This window comes from Thunnus thynnus, chromosome 1, assembly GCF_963924715.1.
Source record: "Thunnus thynnus chromosome 1, fThuThy2.1, whole genome shotgun sequence".
NCBI classification, from domain to species: Eukaryota; Metazoa; Chordata; class Actinopteri; order Scombriformes; family Scombridae; genus Thunnus; species Thunnus thynnus.
This window is the reverse complement of record NC_089517.1, coordinates 31,382,030-31,396,683: the sequence shown is the minus strand read 5'-3', so window position 1 is coordinate 31,396,683 and position 14,654 is coordinate 31,382,030. Positions and strand designations below refer to the sequence as shown.

Genomic DNA, 14,654 nt, shown 5'->3' with positions numbered 1-14,654 from the left:
ATAGGGTTAGGAGCTTGGACATCTGGGAGAGGTCAGAGTAGAGCCACTGCTCCTTTGCATTGAAAGGAGCCAGTTGAGGTGGTTTGGGCACCTGGTTAGGATGCCTGGTATGAGACCCCAGGGCACACCCAGAACACCCTTGGAGGGACTACATATCTCTTCTGGCCTGGGAACACCTTGGGATCCCCCAGGAGGAGCTGGAGGGTGAACGGCTTATTTAGTCTGATGCCACCGTGACCTGGTCCTGCATAAGCGGCGGAAAATGGACGGATGTACCTGTTTCAAGGTCTTTAGAGGCCACAGAAGCACATGCAAATATATGACTGGTGAATAATTTCATTTTAATTGAAGAATAAAAAGTAAAAATTCTGTTACTGTCATATCAGCAGTCCCAAATGGTCAGGACAAATTCACAGTTTTTGTGTAGCCCTCAGTTTTTGTTGTCAGAGCAATGATCAGTTATAAAAGCAGGGTCATCATCTTTAATAAAGAAGGTAATAGCCTCTGATTTAAAGGTAGCTGTGACATGTAATGCCAGAACCAGATCAATTTGAATCTTTAAGTTAAATAAAGTTTAGGATTTAATACAAAAGTATAAACCTATGGAGTTCTTGTGCAGGACAGACTCGCATCTGTAACACATTATCCCAACTTAGATGACTGATTGATTGACTGGCTGACTGATGGACTGGATGATTGACAGTGTTCATCTTAACATTCACTCTCCTGTCTCCACCTCAGCTCCGTCCCAGCCTCATTCATCCCACTCAACACTCCCAACTAGGCTGCAGATTAAAGCTGCTCTCATCTGGATCTCATCAGTTTAGGCCAGCCTTGCCGTTTTATAGGTTATTTTTCATTCAAGAGAAGGAGGGGGTGATCTCAGAGTGATTTAGGGTTACACACTGCATGGAGGCTGGAGGAGAATAAAAGCAACTTGTTGTCTTGAGGGGGCCATGAATGAAGCAGCATGCTAAATCCCCTCCGGTAACAGCATGCAGTTTTTAGGAGTGGAGTTGTGCATTTCTTCCGTTTTCTCCAAGCATGTGTGTGCGTGTATGTGATATTTGTTGTGTGGCTATGCAGCTCCAGTTTCTGAGCCATTTCCTCTCTGTTTTTCCAACTGTAATGTCTGTAACATGTGGTGGATTGTTGTGGGAAGTGTCATTGCCAAACACCATAAATCAATTTGGGGAAAAAATGTTTCCCAATATTCATTGCACAATGCTTTATTTTAAAAAAAAATCTTCCAAACTGTTCAAGCTTACATCACAAAAGTAAGGACTGTAAAGGTATCAAACACTTGAGTGCAAGTAATATTTTTTAGTTGTTTATTTGATTCAGGGTTCAAGCACTCTCAAATGATAGCCAAAATGGAATAAGAAAAGCCAAAACTGCTGCTGCTCTTCCTTATATTTATTATTCCTTATACACAGGTTGCAATTTGTGAGGGGGGATGTTTTTTGAAATGTTCTTACTCATGAAAAAAATCCAAAACACAGTGGGCCTACATAGACTATGGAGCCTATTAGGCATTTATAAAATAATTATGAACTCTAATAAAACAGTTACAAAACTTGCATGTGACCACCACATTTGCAGGAATATTTTAATCCACTTTAAAAAAAAAAAAAATTAATCAAATAGTGTGATATTTTCACTCTCAGGGATGTTATCATGATGATGTGTCATGCCTTTTCCTTTCCTCATCCAGACACATAGATGTGATCATATACAACAAAGCAAAAGGTTAAATGCTAATTTAACCTCTTACCAGGCATCCCTTTTTTGTGCACAAGCCCAAAAATAATGTACAGGAAGTAAGGAGGTTACTTTTCTTCAATCTTTTTGATTTAAGTCATAACCGTGGTCTTAATTAATCTCAATAAATCTTTAAATTTTACAACCAAACAGTCAGAATGAGTATAGGTGATCATGAAAATAGTGCCACCAAGGCTTAAGTGTTGCACTGGTGGGACAGTGTCAGGTTAACATGCCACAGTTAAATCCCTCAACGCTCTTTTCAGTACTGTGGATAGCACCACTCAGCCAGATGTGCAAATACACTTAAAGGACTAGTGTGTAGGATTTAGTGGCATTTAGCGGTGAGGTTGCAGACTGCAACCAACTAAATACTCCTCATCCTCGCCCTCCAAGTGTGTAGGAGAAACTATAGTGGCCGCGAAACTCACGAACAACGTGAAAGGCCCTCTCTAGAGTCAGTGTTTGATTTGACCTTTCTGGACTACTGTAGAAACATGGCGGTGCAACATGACAGGCTCCGTGGAAGAGTACCCACTCCCTATGTAGAGATAAATGACTCATTCTAAGGTAATGAAATCACAACGATTCTTATTTTCAGGTGATTATACACTAATTAAAACATACTTATGAATATTATACCCCATTTCTGCCACAGCTGTTCTGCTAGATGTCCCTGTTTTACCCACATCCCTGCAAATCTCCTGGGGGAAGGAGGCAACCATAGATGTATTGTAAGAGCTGGATACCAAACCAAAAATGGCGTCTATTCAGTCCAATAAGAAGTGCTCGCCCAGAGCATATGCCAAAAAAGTTTCTAGCTTCTTGGTTTACTTCCAGGGGTAAGTGCATATTCTGGGGGTAACCCACTCAATATGCACAGTAGTGTTTCTCCCACTGGCCCTGCCTGTGAGTTCCCTGCTGAGCAGCGGCGCCATATACAGCTCTTATAATACATACATGGAGGCAATTCCTCATCCATTTACTGCATCATCAGGTAGCCTAGACGCAGTGTCATCTCCATTGTTGTGAGTGCTGACAGTGAAAGTCCATTCCTGATTTTATTGTTGTTTGCATTAAAGACTGTTCTCACGTTGCAGTTCTTTACTTGGAGAGAGAGGGATACATTTTTGTTCTGACTGGGGATAAAAATAACTCAGCAGAGGCAGGGATATATAGACCAGAGAGGGGGAAAATCCCCACTATCCCCCTGGGCAAATCACACCCTGCTTGTACATGCATATATTAGACTCTCTTACAGTGGAGTAAGGCCAGAGGGCAACAGGCTGCTGAGGTGACAATCAGCTGAAGTGTTTGCAAGAAGCTAATAAGTATTTGCAGTGACTTTATGAACTGGCTGTGACCAATAAATGACAAATTCATTGACCACAAAAATGACTTGATTTAACTTCACCTGTGGTTCAAGATCCAGCGTGTCAGAATACATGTAATGTCGATACAAGTTTTACTCTCATGTAATAATTAAAGAATCGCATTTTTCAAATGATGACTTTCTTATCAGCCATGCTAGTGGTATGGTTTTAGGGACTGTAATGTTGGTGTGTCAGTCGGTCTGTCTGTCTGTTGGTTGGTCTGGAATCTTGACTACAATTGGATGGATTGCCATTAAATTTACTATAAATATTCAAGTTCCCTAGAAGATAAATTTTAACGACTTTGGCGATCCCCTGACTTTTTGTCTTGCATGAATGAATGAGCTGAATGAACTTTATTGACCCCCACAGGGGAATTTCATGTGTTGCAGCAGCTCAAAATTAGGAGAAACGTATGATAAATAAGATAAGATAACAAGATAAAAGATAAATAAAAACTAAAAACTAAATAAAAAACTAAAAACTAAGGACAATATATACACATATACACTATACACACCTGTCACATATACAAATATGACCTGCATTGGTAATACACATATGGTGTGTAGCATTGTACTGAAATATTACACTGGAAATAATTGCACAACAGAAAAATGGTACACAATCTAATTGCACATAAGATAAGGGTGAATTATAAGATAAATATGATGATAAGTAAAAGACAATAAATATGTTGATACTTAAGGCTCCCACCACAAGGTCCACTTTGTTGTTCTTTTGAAATATCTCAACTATTGGATGATGAAATTTGATATAGACATTCATGGTCCCCAGAAGATGAAGATAAAATCTTTGATCCCCTGACCTTTCACCTAGCACCATCATAAAAATTATAATTTGGTCAATACTTCCCTGCAGAACTAATTTATTAATTATCAAATGTTAGCACTGTAACACACTAAACCAAGCCACTAAACACCAAACTTACTATACATCAACATGCTAGCATTATCCTGAGCATGTTAGCATGCTGGTGTCAGCATTTAGCTCAAAGTAGCGCTGTGCTTAAGCACAACCTCACATAGCACGGCTGTAGACTGTTACATTACTGTATATTTGTGCTCTGCCCTGCTACAAAACATTAGGAATACTGTAGCTCAGTTTGAAATAGTGAATTAATTCATAAAGCGGTCAGATACATTCTGGAAATATCTGTTAAGCCTGGTCATTAGTTGAGGCAATTACCTTTTTTGATTAATGGTTATTGATGCTTTGGTAGCATGCACCTGTATTGTGTATGTGTATATTGTAATGTTAGTTGAAGGCTAGTATGGAGTAGAGAAGAGAGGATTATGTCAATGTTTATTTAATTTTAGGGAATGAAACATAAAATCTTCAAAACAGCTTGTCACACCTGATTAGATCTATACTCACCTACATAAATGTATAACTTCACACCTAAAGCGTTCTAAACTAACTGTTAATCTTAATGGTGATTCGCTGAACTGCTGACCCTGCTGCTGTGAAAAAAAAAGGCAAAGGTGGAAAAAGTTATATACATGATATATAACATAATTACTGTCTTTTTCTTCCAGGAGGAAATGCTGTGAAGGATTCAGGTTTGTGATGGGCCAGTGCATACCTGAAAGTAGGTAAACCAAACACACTATCCTCTAAGTCTGGCTCATGAAGTCTCACATCTGATTCTCATGCTCTAAATCTGATCTAGTTTCCCCATTACAGCAGTTTATTGATTAGAACAGGCTGCACTAAACATGGTCTGGAGACCACATTTGTCCATGTGGACCTCCAAAAAATTCCAGATAATTCTCTTATTATGGTCGACTTTGGTCAGTTTGGAGTAATTATGTTTAAAGAGTTGTTTCAGCTAACTTCCACATTGCTGGCATAAACAACATAACAGCCAAAAAGGAAATTGCCCATATTTCTGGCACTGACCACTTCCACATTTTATTGTAGTTATCCATAACAATAAAAAAAGTATGAGAATTCAGGAATTGAACTTACCTAGTATCCTGATGATGAACATTGCTAAACCATAGTGACATACAAATTTAGTATATTTAGTGTCAATACTTGGAGTATGGACTACATTGTATCTCTGTAAAATCAGAGTGAATTACATCAGCCACTAGAGGACACTGTTCCTCCATGAACATGGTGGACTATTGAGGACAGATGTCAGTGCAGCAGAGTCTCAGCTGGATGTACTAGATCTGAAATGTTAAATCCAGCTGAGTTGGACCACACCAAAGTTTACTACACAGTCTGAGGTTCCACTCTGTCTTCAGATGATGTATTTCTGTTTGCAATTTTTCACTACACAATCAATTAGTTGAGTATTTGCAGCAGCAGGGTGTGATCTTTATCAAACTTTATTTCTAACAAGGTATAATCTAAACCTTGTTGAACTACAGAGGAGCACTAATGTAAATCTGTTTCAAATCATCTATAATTGTCTTTTTTTCACCTTTAATTTAAAAGCATTAAGGGCTATGGTACTTTTCACAGCCTCAGGCATGAGCTTTAATTGGGGCATAAAAGAAAACAACCCTGGGATCAGATAAAAGACCTGTGCGTGATGATGCAATGGTGGTAGTGTTGTTTTTCAGACAGTGATCTAAGTAACTTTGCTGTGCTCAGTCCTCACACACTCTGCTTCTCTCTGTAGGTGTGGATGTGTGTGCTGCGTCGCCCTGTGAGCAGCAGTGTACTGATAACTTTGGGCGAGTTGTCTGCACATGTTACCCTGGCTATCGGTTTGACCGAGAAAGACACCGCAACCACAAATCTCCTTATTGTCTGGGTCAGCACAATCTCTTCTCGTTTCCCAGATAAATACTTTTGACAGCCATGACTATTACTGTCATGTTATTTTCTGGATTTGTCTTGACTGGAAGAACAGCGCCCTCCTCCAGTATTGTGCAGCAGTGCAGTTTTCCCTTATGCCATAAATCAATCCAGTATAATTCTCATCAAATCTGCACCCCAGAGGCACATAATGTAAAATGCCACATGGAAGCAATTATACTAATGTAAAGTTTCAGCAAGGTTATTATACACACACTTAATACCCTTGTTTTACAGTAACCTCCCAACTTAGATTTTTATTTTCTTTCTGATAATGTATTTAACGTTTCTTTCATTTTCTCCACACATATACAGATATTGATGAGTGTGAGCACCCAGGCGGCAGCATGTGTGACCATGAGTGTGTGAACACAATTGGCAGCTTCCTGTGTCGCTGTCGCAGTGGCTACATACTAGCACCAGATCAACGCTCCTGCATCCCCGTTCACAACTGTAAGCTTCTAGTTTGTCAGTGAGCCTGTAAAGCTTTACAGGTTTTGGGTGAAACACTGGCAGAGACAGATTCACTTTCCGATAGTACATTTGTCCTGTTCATTGCTCTGTGAGGGTGTTAAGGCTATGAAGTCAATTATAATGCATGAACTAAGTTATGAGATTATTAAACTTCCACTGTTTGAAGGTTTTGTAATTAATTCATGAGGATACTGACATAACTCGTGTTTTTCTGTCAGCTTGAATGGGCCCACATGTCAGGCAGTGACTAGGAATATTATGTATAAATTCATGTGTGAGATAGACAAATACTTTGGACTTAATCCACCAAATAGCACATGCCCAACACAACATATGAGAAACTGCATCTGACTGCCTGTTAGAAGGATTTTACATGTGCTGTCAATCTATTTTCTGTCTTACAGTGAGTTCATCGGGGAAATCAGACACCTTGATGAGTGCTGGTACCTGCTCATTCACCTGTCAGGATTTTATGAGCATGAAAAACAGTCTGTTGCAGCTAAAACTGAGGCTGGGAAACACACAGTTACAAAACCAGGTACCATGTCTAATTTAGACAAGCTTAACAGTGAACCAAATAGTATATATCAACTTCAGATAGTAAGACTGTCACCTAATAAAATACAGTCCTGTATTTCTTATTTGTCATGGACAACATACAACATTGATTGTTTACTAAATTTACTACAGCCAATGTGTAAATGTGTTGCAAATAGTTAAATTTAAATGTTCAGATTTGGTTTAAGACACCAGAAAACTGAGATGGATTGAAATCATAATGAAGAGAACCACAGACCCTACCTTGCTTTTCTCCTTTTTCTTCTACTTAATTTTTCTCTTCTCTCCTCTTTGTATTTGAAGGTACCTGACCTGGACAACAGCAGTGATAAACCATCTCTGGGGAGGGCAGGAAAAGGTCCTGACAGCCCTTGTCTTCCTGGTCTACCCGGTCCTCCAGGAGCTCCTGGGGTCCCAGGTAATGTAGCAATAACTGCACGGTTAGAGACAGAAGTCAAATCCACCACAGTCTCCAGATATGTGTGCAGCAAGAGTTACTGGTTGATGTTCTCAGCACTTGCAACTGTATCCATGTTGCTTATATTTGCAAGAATAACAAAACTTGCCAAACAAACACCAAAAACATAAGACAAAGCACTGCAAGATGAAGGTATATAAGATAATGTACTGTGAAAATTTAAGTTAAAGCAAGCATGAATACAAGCAATCATGTAGACAAGCTAAAAAAACTCTGGCTGCTCTAGTCAGTTCTACAGTAGTAACCATTAAATTGCCAAAACCAAAGCTTTAAGGTGACAAGGATTAACACACAGTAAGTGAGAAGCTTAGTAGGGAGGTTAATATTTCTGTGTTCTAATATGTTATGTGTTACTATGATGCTCATGACTGTCCCGTTTCTAACAGTTGTCTTTATTGCTTTACCCATCTGTCCTCATAGGGCACCCAGGAGAGCCAGGAAACAGAGGGGACCCAGGGGACTGGGGCCCTCCTGGCCCTAGGGGTCCACGGGGAGACATGGGGCCCATGGGTCCAGAGCCAGACCTGAAGCACATCAAAAGAGGCCGCAGGGGGCCAGTGGTAAGAAAAAAAAAACTGTGCCATAATGTAGGGGTTAGCACATTTGTTTTGCACACAAAAGTTTTTGAGTTTAGTTCCCACTGGAGCCTCAACGTCAGGACATGAAAGGAGCGTAAAGAAACTAACCAGGAGGTCAACTTAAACCACTTAAAATCGACATGTCAATAGCAAATAATATAATTACAAAATGATTCAGGGAAATTAGCCCCTGTTAAGAGGGAAAATGATACTAAACTGATAGCAATGACTAAATCTTGAGTTCTTAGGCTTGTTGATCAATAAATTAAAGCTTACCAGTTTTGTTTTTTCATTTGGATCAGCTGGTTTGATTTACGCAACTACTTCACATGAGCAATGATGTATTTATTCACTGTTCAGTGACAGCACACAGGAAGGAACTTAAGGTGGAGGGGAGGTAGTCAGTGTTATTTAAAAACAGTATGAATGAATTATATGTTGAACAAAATTTGCTTATCCCTGATAAAAATCAACACACCTAGTTACATACTGTTTAAGATTCCTTACCAACTACCTGAGCTACAAGTTCTCGTTAGTTTTGGCTTTAAGGAAACTTGTTATCACAGGAAAAGCACAGCTGTCATTAACATCATTAACAACGGCTCTGCCACTGGGCCCTGTGACTGAAACACGTCATTATTAGTTTTATTGATGACACCTGTTTTTTATCCTGTTTTGACATGTCAAAAGGTCTGCTGTGACAAAAGCCTCTCAGCTCTCATGTATACTAATATGTTAGCATGGAGCCTAACTTTTGTACAGGATTGTGTTGCACCGACTGAAAGGAAGCAAGCTTGTAAGCTGTAACAACCTACATGTATGTGTTATTAACCAGAACGGTGTGTCCAGTCATCTGCACCACAAATGCCTTTCTCAACCCTCCCACCACAGGTTGTTCAGCTGACTACAGTTTTACAGTTGCTGTGGTGAAAAAGCTTGCTAAACTTTCTCAAACTTGTGTCTCATCATTTATGCAGGGACCACCTGGGGCACCAGGAAGAGACGGACTAAAGGTCATTATCACATATCTGTATTTCCTTATACTCTATGTGTTTTCAATTCTTGTCTGTGTATGCATGTGCAGAGCTGCACTGTTGATAGCTAGTGTCTACACTGGCTTTAGATGTGTCAATGTGAATGGAGTCCACTGAAGCTGCCACACTGTCTGCTCTGACTGGGTCATACTTGGCAAAATAAAATAGCCATCAAGCTATAACTGAAATGAAGCTTGTATCAAATAGTAGGAACTGCTCTTAACCTATCTGAATGAATTTGGCACTGAGGTGTATGTAAAGCTGTGTCTGTTGAAACTGAGTTCATTTGGGTTTTCTCATCCACAGGGTGACAGAGGAACTCCAGGTCCCAGAGGTCCACCTGTAAGCTTATTTACACATACATTCACATTTTAAAGCAACAAATCTCTGACTAAACAGATGCTTCATCACACTCCTACAATGTCAATTCCTTACCTTATCTTATGTCTTAGCTTAAATCTAGGATCAACATTAGTCTTTAAAGGATTTGGCTGGCCATTTTCTATATTTTTCTTATTGTTAACAAATCTCATGCACAGAGCCAAACCAACAATGAACTAATCTACTTACTGGTTACCTGGTTACCACCTTCTGGTGCTACTTGAACATGTCATCAGCAATGAACCCAGGTCATAGGGTGTTTTGGGTCTTTAATCATCAGACACCCTCACCTGAGCTGTGGGTGATCAGTTCCCTACCTATGTCCAAGTGGCACACTACTCCACTGATCCCCCCTCCGGATCCACAGCCACCAAGAGGCCTTCTCAGCAGCCTCCAGAATGTTCTTTGTGCCTCTTCTGCACTACAGCCCTCTTACTCCAAGGAGTTTGATGAGTTCACTGTAATGAATAGCCAGCAAAGCCCCAGCACCCAACTTTGACTGGCTCACAGCGGGCTCTCCAGCCATTTCTCCAGCACTCTGAGACAAGGTCTGTGTATTTCGCCCTTTTGCGCTCGCTGGCTTCTTCAATCCGGTCTTCCCAGGGGACAGTAACATCCAGCAGGGCCACTTGCTTTGTAGACTACGATGTAAACACCATGTCTGGGCGGAGTGCAGTGGTTGCAATATTTTCTGGGAACTTGAGCTGCCTTCCTAGGGCGACTTGGAGCTGCCAGTCCTGTGCGGTAGACAGAAGCCCCCCTGAGGAGCTAGGCTGGTGTTGTACCTTCTCCCCAGCTCTGATGAAGGTGATGGACTGTTTGGGGCCACGCTGATACTTGCTGTTTTGCATCGCTGTGCTGATTGTGTCTGCCACAGACCAGCGGTATCATCCTTCCCCCAATGGGCAGCAACTCATAATGTGCTCCAATGTACATACTTGCAAGTATTCTATGTCTATGTATCCAAAGCTTGATATATTGTATTCCTCTGTGCCATAGACCTCCATTGTTGTCCAAAAACAATTTAAAAACATGTCAATGAGTCAAACTGTTGCACTGGGTGACATGTTCCCTTCACCATAAAGATTATGGTCATGTTAGTTTGTTTAGAAACAAAAGAAAATAACAGTGATCAGATTGTTGTGTGTTTCATCATCACTACAAACTGTAGCGTCACCCTCATACATTGTTTACAGTTTGTGTTGGCTCTGATCAATAATTATTTAATACCCCCATCACAAATGTGACATCCCATTCTTTTTCTGAGTCGAGTGTGGAGAACTCTCGGAGAATGGAAACATCATGTTGCCGCACCTTAAGGCAGACCCACTGTGCAAGGCACCTTAAGGCAGACCCACCTCTTGACTTTGTACAAGTCAAGTACCACAACAAGCTAGCAGAGCTCTGTAAATGGAACCACGTTCCTGTACATGCTTAGTGGAGTCTGCCTTACACAGAACTACTCTCCAGAGACCGAACATGTGATCACTGTTATTTTTCTTTGGAGCCATTTCTAAACAAACTAACGATGACCAAACTCTTCGCGCTGAAGGAAAATGTCACCCAGTGCAGTGGTGTGGTTCATTGATGTGTTTTTAATAGTTTTTAGACAATAATGGAGGTCTACAGCCCAGAGGAATACGATATATCAGGCTTTGGATACACACACAATACTTTCATAAAAAATAAATTAATAAAATAAATTCATTGCTTGTTGTTGGTATGGCTCTGCACGTTAGATTTTTTGACAATAAGAAAAAATATAGAAAATCACCAGCCTTACCCTTTAAACTTCTTTCCTACCTTCATCTACCTTTTTGTCTTCATTGTATAATGTAAAGCAGCTAAAAATGTACATTGTATTGACACCAGACCTGGACTGTTAAATTATAATCTACACTATAATATATCATCCTATCTATGTTTTAGTTTTTGCAAATGAATTTAACTTTTATTTAATGTGGCTGAAGTTGGGAATGTTTCCTTTTCTTGATGAAGAATAATCTCATTATATTTTCATGTTTTGAAGTGGATCTAAGCGATGTAGTCTGTGAGGTACTGTAGCTTACTCAAGAAGCTGCTGCATATATTGTGTATTATTTTTTTATCTACGTAATTAGGCTCCACACCAAGCAAAATAAAACCCAGTTTACCAACTGTCAAACCAAGTGAAAAATTATATGGTAGGACATCTTAATCAATTCCTCAATTTCCTGTCTGTCCCCAGGGACCACCCGGCTCCTTCGACTTCCTTCTGCTAATGATGGCCGACATCCGGAATGACATAATTGAGCTGCAGGAGAAGGTGTTTGGGGAGCGACGAGGCATCTCTCTAGACAGTCCTCCTCATTCCAGTGGGGATGTGGATTTTGTAGAGTGGGGCTCTGGACAAGGAGATCTCATGCTCAATACCTGACCTCTGACTTCTTTCCCACAGTAACAGTCACTCAAACACAGCAAAACAAACACCAAACTTTACTCTTTGTTTCTTCATTGATAAAGAATGCTGGTGGTCAAGTGGCAACATGTAAATAATTCCTAACCTCACAGCTGGGATGAACTGGGCGAGGAGCCTTCATTGCACTCTCAGCACTGCTACAGACAGACAAAACAGAGAGAAACAAGGATAATAATATCAGAAATGGGACCACGGGCTCTCTCAACCTCTGCAAGCCATGTCTTGCTGCCTTTCGTGTGCCGTGGATGTGAGTGAGAGATGTGCGTGCAGGACATAGAGTGAGAAAGATGCAGTGTGTGCCTTTATGTCTGAGTCTCTGAGCTGTGCCTCTGAGCTGAACCACTTCAAACGATGAACTTTATCGTCTACATCTCTTCCTGTTCCTGAGTCTGTCCGGGGAAGCTCTGCTGCCACTGACAGTTTGCCTGCAGGGCGCTGGTACAAAGACCCAGGACCCGCACTGTGAGCCTCTCCTGCACCTGTCTGCAGTATCCAGCCATCAAGTCTGAGCTCTGCAGCTATTCTCTACTCTGAGGCATCTTCAGAAACTAACTCATGAGATTCATGAATATGGGCAGTTCCAGTATTGAACTGTTGGAAAAAAGAAAAGAGTCATGCCTAATGTATTTTGGAAATTCTACAATAAAACAACTCAAGTTTAAGTTTGATAAAAAAACAAAACATATAGTGCTGCAGTGCCTTATGTTCATCTAATTGTAATGTAAAAGAGATGTAGACAATCAAAACTTTAAACTAAAAGGATGAAGTGGATTTGTGAATCGGGATGGGTCGGGAGGCAGAAAATCACATTTAAAATCACTTTTTTAACAAGTATATTATCAGGCAAGTTCACCATGACATATTCTTAATTGAAGAAAAGGAAAGAACAGTTACATGGGAAAGAAGTTGCATATATTCTCATACTTACACTTGGGAGTTGAAACAAAGGCATTAAAAAGGTGCAAGGTTTTTACTGTGAAGGAGCTGCTAACAGGAGCTAACTAATTTTTCAATAAAAGTTTGTCAAAATCTAGATTTGGAGATTTTTATTTTTTTCTTATTATCAGATTATCACAAAGGATGACTGAACATTACTGATCCTACAAAGCATGGCAAAGCTGAGTGCATCAGAGACTAAGAGGGTCTGTTGTTGAGAAGAGTTAGACAAAGCTTCACCAACGAGTGACTCTTGTGTTATGGATGGAGCCATAAATTAACTAATTCAATTGATCAATATTTTGAGAAATATACTTATTTTTGTCTTGCCGAGAGTTGGATGAGAAAATCATTATCACCCTCACATATATATGGGAAATATGAAGCTACCTCTATGAATATGAAGCTGGCTAGCTTATCTTAGCATAATGACTGGAAACAACTGCTGGCTCTGTTCAAAGCTAAAAAGAAAATCCTGCAAGCACCTCAAAAGCTCAATAACTAACAAATTATATCTCATTTGTTTAATCTATACAAATACCAAAGTGTAAAAGCAAGTTTTGGTTTTAGCGGGGTTATAAACTGCACTAATTCCTGGCCAGGCGCAGTGGCTTACTGGAGTCTTGTCGTCTCTGGGATGTTGCCAGACAACCAGCAGAGAAAACCGCAAATTGTTTTTTTTACACTTTTGTATGAATTAAACAAGCAAGATATAATGTGTAATATGTGTGTAAATTGAGCTCTAGAGGTATTGTTAGGCAGATTTGGTTGTCTTTCGGCAGAGCCATGTTAGCTGTTTCCTCACGTTCAAGTCTTCATGCTAAGCTAAGCTCTCCTGGCTCCAGCTATGGACAGCCTCACTCAACTCTCGGCAAGAAAGCAAATAAGCATATTTCCCAAAATGTCAAACTGTTCCTCTAAGTGAAGAATTGTGAGCATGTGTTGCAGTTTGGAGATCTTGGAACCTCGAATGCGTGACCAAGATCAGTAGCACAGTACTGTATTTATTTCTGGGTCCATGGGAGCACAGTTGAAACGTTGTACAGCACAACTGCAGTGTGGACTGTAAATCTGATATTACACTGGTATCCATGTTCAGCTTGATTAGATCAGTTGGACTCTAATCTCTTGATCAAGGAAATTTTAATGGTGGCTAAATAGAGAGGGGTGAGAACTGCATGTTTCTTTTCCTGACAAAACCTTTGAAAGCCAGCTGAGATTTGAAACCAGTGATTTTATATGCAGATAAAATAGACTGAACGTCATGGATTCAAATCCCAAGATGAGCTGGGGAGATTTATTTGTGTTGAAAGTTAATAAGTATCACTTTCTTTCCCTCAACAGCAACTGCCAAAGTGTCACTGAAAAGTGATTTCTACTCCATTTTGCACCAGGAGAGCTGTGAAGAAGGTCAACCTTTCCTGGACAAACTAAATTTAAAAAGTACATTTCTCTACCCACGCAGTACTCTTCCTCCTAAATAACATTTTAATCACTGTTCTGAAGTCTCTCCCCCAGCAGAGGGTGCTAAGGCACAGATAATCCCCCAAATGTTGAACACCAACCAGGTGAGACAACCAAGGTCGCAGTGAGCTTTTACACATCCTTATATAATTATAACCTTAAATATTCCCTGAGTTTCCCAAACAAGCAAGTTATTTGAAAAAAAGTAAATCATGCTAACATTTATGTGCAAAGCACATGCCCCCACTCATTATCCTCAGTGCTGCCTGTTGAACCGTAGCGTGGCTAGGTCTCATTATGAAAGGTGTAAGTATCAGAGGTCAG

General features: G+C 40.2%; 1 protein-coding gene across 2 annotated transcripts in view; it reads left to right on the top strand.

The window, feature by feature from the left end:
• The window catches only part of LOC137186570 (collagen and calcium-binding EGF domain-containing protein 1-like), a 39,456-nt gene extending 26,493 nt beyond the window's left edge, over positions 1-12,963 (top strand). For both annotated transcript variants that reach the window (XM_067595610.1, XM_067595617.1), the window contains 9 exons: positions 4,694-4,746; positions 5,791-5,925; positions 6,285-6,422; positions 6,848-6,981; positions 7,305-7,419; positions 7,900-8,039; positions 9,035-9,070; positions 9,398-9,433; positions 11,700-12,963. In XM_067595610.1, the coding sequence (XP_067451711.1) occupies positions 4,694-4,746; positions 5,791-5,925; positions 6,285-6,422; positions 6,848-6,981; positions 7,305-7,419; positions 7,900-8,039; positions 9,035-9,070; positions 9,398-9,433; positions 11,700-11,888 (976 nt within the window). In that variant the 3' untranslated portion in view covers positions 11,889-12,963. The remainder of the gene's footprint in view (positions 1-4,693; positions 4,747-5,790; positions 5,926-6,284; positions 6,423-6,847; positions 6,982-7,304; positions 7,420-7,899; positions 8,040-9,034; positions 9,071-9,397; positions 9,434-11,699) is intronic.
• Positions 12,964-14,654: the final 1,691 nt, after the last annotated feature.